The following is a 6,735-nucleotide window of genomic DNA, read 5'->3' as shown; positions in this document are numbered from 1 at the left end:
ACGTGCCTCGGATCTGACGAGCGTGAGCTGGACGTGACATAGCTTCGCGGGCCAAGCAGCCTATTAGTGCAGCATCCGCGGTCAGAACAACTGGTAATTTTGCGTGGACATGCACGCGACCAGGCAGTAGGACGTACCCAGAGCGCGTAGGGGGTGACCCACTTTGCAATCGCAAGAAAGCTTCTGTATCGCGAATGCCAGGCGAGTCTTCTTCCTCTGTGTGCGGGGGTGAGAAGGGCGACATTATGGACGTAACCTGCGGCGACTCTGAGGCAGGATGACGCGACATTATGGTAGGTGTGCGCAAAGCATTGAGTCGGTCGAGGTGGTGATAGTGAGAAGGTAAACTGTCGGGACGGTAACAAATGACGGTATCGCTTGTTGTCGAACGCGAAATCGCGGGTTCGCGTAGATAAGGAGGTCCTTGGATCAATGAAGTCCCGCGACTGCCCCCGGCCTATTTCGCAATGCTCTGTGAAGCCCGGTAAGGCTCACCGGGCGCGCGGTGAACAGTCCGAAAGCAAATGAAGGCAGAATTCGGCTGCTCCTGGACCGGTGATCAGGGGGAGGTTCTCTAATCCAGACTGACTGACCATACTTCAGCAGGCCGTCCCGCTCACGTCCGTCCGGGTTGAATTTTGTCACAAAATCGATGAGGGGCGACTCGGGGTCTGGGCTTATCTTTCAGCAGCTTCCGGAGGCTCTAGCGTTGAAACTTCAGCCTATCAGTCTCAGGGCTGGGTGGCGTCTGTGCGAAGTTTTACCGGCGATATAGCGCTGAACGACGCTATATCGGGTTTAGCAGAGTACCACCTGTTTTATAATACGATGTAGATTTTGTATGGATGGATGTTTGTCGCAAATCAACGGAGGAGAATGTGGTGCAGTCAAAGGAACGAGCCTTGCAGTCGAGCGGTGATGGGGTACTGTAATAAGTACCTGCGATTGAAATCCGTCGAAGGCCTAACTTACAGGATATATTATTGTACTCCTTACAGACGAACTAATAAATATTTTCGGAGAATGAAATGTGTAATCAATGTGAAACAGGCGTTTATTATTCCAAGACTCCGGCTCGCTCGTGGTCATGTTGACCACGTATTTGTCCTTGCCCTCGTCGTTCACCACATCGCTCTCGAATTTCGCGGCTGTGATAGCTTGGATTCTTGCCACTTGGACGCGGTAATGCCTTTCGGTCGCACCCATGCTCGAAGCAAATCACGTTCTCCAGCTCTGAACAACGGCAGTCCAGCGATGTTCACTCCTCAACTTTCTCGCCCACCTGCGTTCCTTCCCCCTTCTCATTACGCTGCCGCTGCAGGAATACCATATCCGAACCATTCTCGAGAAGTCGCTCAGGATGGGCCTTCATACCCAACGCAGACTCCAGCAGACGAGGCACCTCTTGTGGAGTCATCCGAGTCGCAATCTTCACATTCGAGCACCATGGGCAGACTGATGCGAAGAGTATCCAGTAAGCGTTTTACAGTCTCTCTTGCACGTTCCGAGTCCAGGGTAGAGAAGGAGAAAGAAGGAATAGACAATCGCAAGAGCCAACTGGTCGACATCCCCTTACTCGAAACTCAACTTCTTCCTTCTCTGCGAGATACAGTTGACCGTATGACACATCCCCCGCGGTCCCGGCCTGACTTTGGGGAGTCTATGGACACACAGACGCCCCAATCCACCCGCTTTGCGACATCTGCCTTACATCAACCAGTTTCTGGTATTCCCGCACCATCTCCTCGTCCCAAGTCCGCCCTCAAGTCTCCCGCACGACGCAATACTCCTGCCTCGTCAGCTACCAGGTTTCAAACCCCCGTGATTCCCATACGCGATCGAGGTGACCACTCGGATACGTCTCGTGGTTCTGAGACAAGCGTAGGTAGTCCAACATCCAATAGCATCGCATCTCTCATCCTTCCCTAGCAGTCCAACCTGAGTTCCCGTGTCGATCTTTCTCAACCAGGAAAGCTTCCTGTTCCGTCTTTCCCAACCCCGACCGTAAAAGCACAGACGGCTCTTCAAGCACTCCGCGCTAAAGCAAAACCTAAATCTAACCCTAGCACCCCCCAGCAAACACGGCGGAGCTCGGTATTTACGACACCCCAGCCAGGGCGTACGCCCGCGTCCCCGCTTCCGCCGACCTCATTGCCCCGTCCGAAGGTGGCCAGGTTCATCAACGTGCCCGTCAGCGACAGCGGCTCTGAGCTAGAGAGGGAGGTTGATAAGACGCTCTCCCCAGGCCGACTCGTGGTTGCGAACGCAATCATCGTTCCGAGTTCATCCGAGAGCGAAGACAGCATGTCCGCTCATCGTCGGTCCCGGTGGCTTTCCCAGCGTAGTCAGCTCGCGATGCCCCCCTCGGCGGAGAAGACGCCGCGTAGCAAGCCTCGACAAGCTTCCAAGATTCCCCTTCATCGCGGTGGCACGACACCGTCTCGTATGCATAGTCGCGGTAGCGTTGGTCTAGGTCTAAACGTGAATGGGGTCGATGTTGGTGGCCGGCGGACGATGGGGTCGTTGGACAGCGAGGACGAGGGCATCTACAACAAGTTCTCCGACAGCTCCCTGATGGACGAACCGGTCATCTTCCCCGCTGCTGAGGACGACGACGAAAGCATTTATGATTACGACCTCGCTCCGGAGTCCAGCGACAGAAGGCGACGCTCTGTGCACCATACGAATGACGATCGACGTCAAGAGACACTCATGGAGCTCGTTGACGGGTTCCACCGTGACTATCGCAGAAGCGCTGCTTCCAATCCGAGGGCGAGTATGGTGCAGAGTGATAGCGGCGCTGACTACAGCATCCAAGGTCTCGCTATCAGCGACTCAATAGAAGCTCCCACGGCTCATACAATCAGCTCCAGTCGAGAGTTCCGCGACACGCAGAGTCAGCGCCGTAAGGACGCCTGGGAAGAAGAATCTACGTACTCAGATGAAGACATCCGCGACGCCAAGCCTTCTTCAAATACGACGCGCTTTGTAGAGCATGCAAACGGTCGACAGTCCTGGAAGAGACCTCCTAGCTCCCTAGCTTTGCGCGAGAGCGTACACCTAGAGCAGCACAACCGACCTTCTATAGCGCTCCTGGACTCTGATGTTTGCCAACGTTCTGCATCTCCTGTGCCAACCCGCGCGTCTCTGCGTCCCAAATCACCTCGGACTACCGTCAGATCTCCTCGGTCTAATTCTCCTCTACTTGCAGCTGCTTCGCCTGGATCTTGTGCTCGCATTGGGGATCCACACTCTAGCTCTACCAAGCATAAGAGCAGGCTGTCTATGCGCATGTCCGTCTCAGCTCAGCGGGGGAATCGAGAGCTCAAGAGTCCTTCGTCTGCTAGCTCTGGCTTTGTCTCACGTTCTCCTCGCTCTATACCTAGTCCTGAGTCTGGCTCTGTGGCGTTTGGGCGACAAGGCGACACGCACCTGCGCGACGAACGTCTTGCCTTTGGTATCCCGGATTCACTTTCGTTCTGTGGCAGCAATGATATCACTCCGGACGAGGATGAGTCTATGTCTATCAGGCCGCCGTGGTCAAGGCTCAACAGTGCAGCTTCCACCGCTTCGAAACCTGGTCTGCAGCGCGCATCTAGCGAGGTTTCAGACGGTGGATGGCAGCTACACCACCACAAGTTCAGCAAAGAGCTCAGCAGGGGCGCCGCAGCGCTGTTTGAGACATTGACGTCAAAGGTAGCCAAATCTAGCAGTCGCAAGTCTCCTTCTCTACCCAGACACGACAACACCGAGCAAGCACAAGATAGGACACCTGTAGCTGAACCGAGGATCTGGAAGCCCCGGAACGTCCTGAGCCCTTCGACTCGGTCCCCTAGTCTTGTTTCTCCTGCTGCTCCTGATCATGGCCGAAGCCCTAAGCAACGTTCTCTGGCGTCTGCTGCTGAGCCATCCTGTTCTAGTCTCGGATCTGTCTACGATGAGCCTACTCGAGCTTGTCCTGTCCTCTCGATTATCCCTGAAGATCCTCCGACGCTGTCCCCTGCTCAACTGGTTGTTCGAGATGCGCTTACTTCTTGGCGATCCACGCTCCCTCCTGGCGTTTACAATCACCTTCTCAGGCAACACAGCCAAATGGAAATGGAACGCCAGGAAGTCATCCATGATCTCGTCAATTTCGACAAAGAGTTCGTCAAGTCCTCCATGCACGTCATTCACACATACTTCCTTTCACTACGCACGCGCGACTCGCGAGCCTGGCTCCCCGGCCTGCCTGCGGACATGATGCGCTTGTTCGATTGGCTTGAGGACATCGTCAATCTACACGCGGCGATCGGGCGCGCACTCACGCCTCTTGTCGTCGCGTGGAAGGGCGGGGCAATCGTTGAGCGCGTTGCGGGCACGCTCCGGACGTTCGTGCCACAGTTTGAGATCTACATGCCATATCTGGTCAAGCTGGACAGCGCGAAAGAGGCGGTGCGGTGGTACGTTGAGAGAGACGAGGGCGAGTTTGGGGAGTACCTTAGGATGTTGAAGGCGGACGAGGAAAGTGACGGCGAATGGGCGCTCGAGAAGTTGGTCAGGGAGCCGAGCTCAAGGCTAGAGAGATATGTCGAATATTTCCAGGTGCGTCTCATACGCGCTGCGTGCGATGATATGTTGCCCAAACGGTTGATCATGGTCTGTAGCGTCTTTGTGACACCACACCGCGTGAACACCCCGACTACCTCGCTTCGATCTCACTGCTCCACTCCACTAGGATGGCAGTACGCGTCATGGATGAAGTCAAGGTGCGCGAAGCAGAGTACGACTTTGTGAAGGACCTTGCCTCTCGGATCGATGGGCTATCGAGGGCGTGCCCCTTGGCTAGACGTGCGCGTCGACTCCTGTGGTATGGCATCCTCTTGCACCCAGAACCTTCGGCCTCTGGAACACCTGACGTCCTCTCTGAGCCCGCCGCGTCTCCTCGTCACAACGGACACACTCCTCGCAGCCCTCACAGCAGCTATCTGACTCGCTCGCCAGCTCAGCGGGGTACCAAACTCGCCACCGCCGTGCGGGATTGGGACAAACGTCGCTCTCGGCATGACTCTATGTCGTCGTCTCCCTCTTTTGCGCTTTCTGTGCAGACTATGGACACGACCTCCTCAACCTCTTCTGCTTCTGAACTTGTCACCCCTCGATCTGATCAGCGGCTGCCCGGATTTGGTCGTCTACCTCCCTCCCGTCGCGCGCGTCATTCACCGAAGCCAAGCGAGGACTTGCGGCAGATCCTCAGCGGAAATCGGCTGCGAGATGGCCGGGAGCGGACCCGAGATAGGATGCTTAAGATGATGGTCTTCACCGACGTCGTTGTGCTGACTACTGCAGTGCCTGGGAATGCCAGAGCACGATCGGACGAGGAGCGTCTAGACAGGTGTCGCCTCGTGGACGGTGTTGGCCTATCTAGGCTCCTTGACTTCACCGATAGCGGTATGTATGATGGCTCTAATGCAGCGCTCTCGGTCTCACGAAAAGCCCACCTAGCTGGCGGGTTGACATTGAACATAGTCCCAGTCAAACCCGAGCACCTCGACACAGGGTTCATCCCGGACAACGCTCATGTCGCTGTTGTGTCCTTATTGTTCTCTAACGATGCCAACGACGAGGAACGGCAACGGCTCCTCGACGCTCTGCGCAAGTGCCAGCACCACGCGTTCCGTTCGCTCTCGATGCCCACTCTCCCAGGTGCCTTGATGGAAGACCTCGAGATAGACACGCGGCAATCGCTCGTTGGTATCCTCTCCTCCGGCCTGCCGCTACCCAAGAGCCCGTCTATTCAGTTCGAAGAGTCCCAGAAGGGTCTGAGAAGAGACGTGGCCGACGGCGAACGTGAAGAGCGCGGGTGGTGGACGCTGAGGTTCCACCAGGTCTTGCGGGAGCTTCAAAGGGAGGAGAGTCCTTCCTCGAATACATCGTACGCTTCTAGTGGAAGTCAAGCTCAGTAACTGTTTATGCCCATCATGTAGCATGTCGCGTTGTATGTCGACTCCCTAACAATGTATGATGTGGCGCTGCCAGGAACCGCGCGTACCATGTCCATTGAGTATTCCATGACTAACTTGACAGAGCAGCCGCCTTCTTGACCCATTCAGCGACCCGCTCGACTCGCCCCAGCCTGAAGCGCAACGTTATCAATAGCTCCTTGCCTACGTTCCCAGGGCTGACTCAATGTCAGGTGACAAACTTGTGTGCGAGGCTTGCATCGCTTGCTCTCAGGCCCTCAGGTTGCTCTATGGTGCAGTTCAATTAGTGGCATCCACTTTTGTACGCTCTTAAGCGCCGCCTTACAAGTCACTTAGATTGTTATGAAACCCTCCCATAATCTGTCAATTGTAAGGATTTGAATAGAGGGACTGATCCCTAAACGCGATTTTCGATCGGGTCAAAACTGGCAAAGTTGACCTCATTAGTAAGGCCGCAGCACGTGACACGAGCGTTTATTTACTAAAGAGGTAATATTACATAATGCTACGTGGCGTCCATCGCCTGTGCCAGCTGCTCCGGGATACGGCGGTGGGACTTATACCTGCGCGAACTGAATTCCTTCACTTTCTGCTGTGCCTCCCGCGCTCCGAGGCCCTCAGCATATGCGTCAACAAACCTCCAAGCCCGATGCTCCCATTTTCGGATCAGCTCAACTGACACTGACCGAAGTGCCTTCGGCATGTTCTCCCGGAGAGTCTCGAAAGTATAATCGCAGTGCTCTCGAAGCCAGTTCTTCACCGCACCCCAAAA

General features: G+C 55.4%; 2 protein-coding genes across 2 annotated transcripts; one reads left to right on the top strand and one right to left on the bottom strand.

The window, feature by feature from the left end:
- Nucleotides 1-4,032: 4,032 nt before the first annotated feature.
- DICSQDRAFT_22336 (uncharacterized protein) lies at nt 4,033-4,590 on the top strand (the record flags this gene model as incomplete). The annotated part of the gene is made up of 1 exon (XM_007365296.1): nt 4,033-4,590. A coding segment is annotated over one exon (558 nt), but the record flags the coding sequence as incomplete, so codon positions are not given.
- Nucleotides 4,591-6,468: 1,878 nt separating this feature from the next.
- DICSQDRAFT_59316 (uncharacterized protein) lies at nt 6,469-6,735 on the bottom strand (the record flags this gene model as incomplete). The annotated part of the gene is made up of 1 exon (XM_007365295.1): nt 6,469-6,735. A coding segment is annotated over one exon (267 nt), but the record flags the coding sequence as incomplete, so codon positions are not given.

Source organism: Dichomitus squalens (assembly GCF_000275845.1).
Source record: "Dichomitus squalens LYAD-421 SS1 unplaced genomic scaffold DICSQscaffold_11, whole genome shotgun sequence".
Lineage (NCBI taxonomy): Eukaryota > Fungi > Basidiomycota > Agaricomycetes > Polyporales > Polyporaceae > Dichomitus > Dichomitus squalens.
Note: the sequence above shows the minus strand (reverse complement) of the source record. Positions and strands in the feature narration are given on the sequence as shown.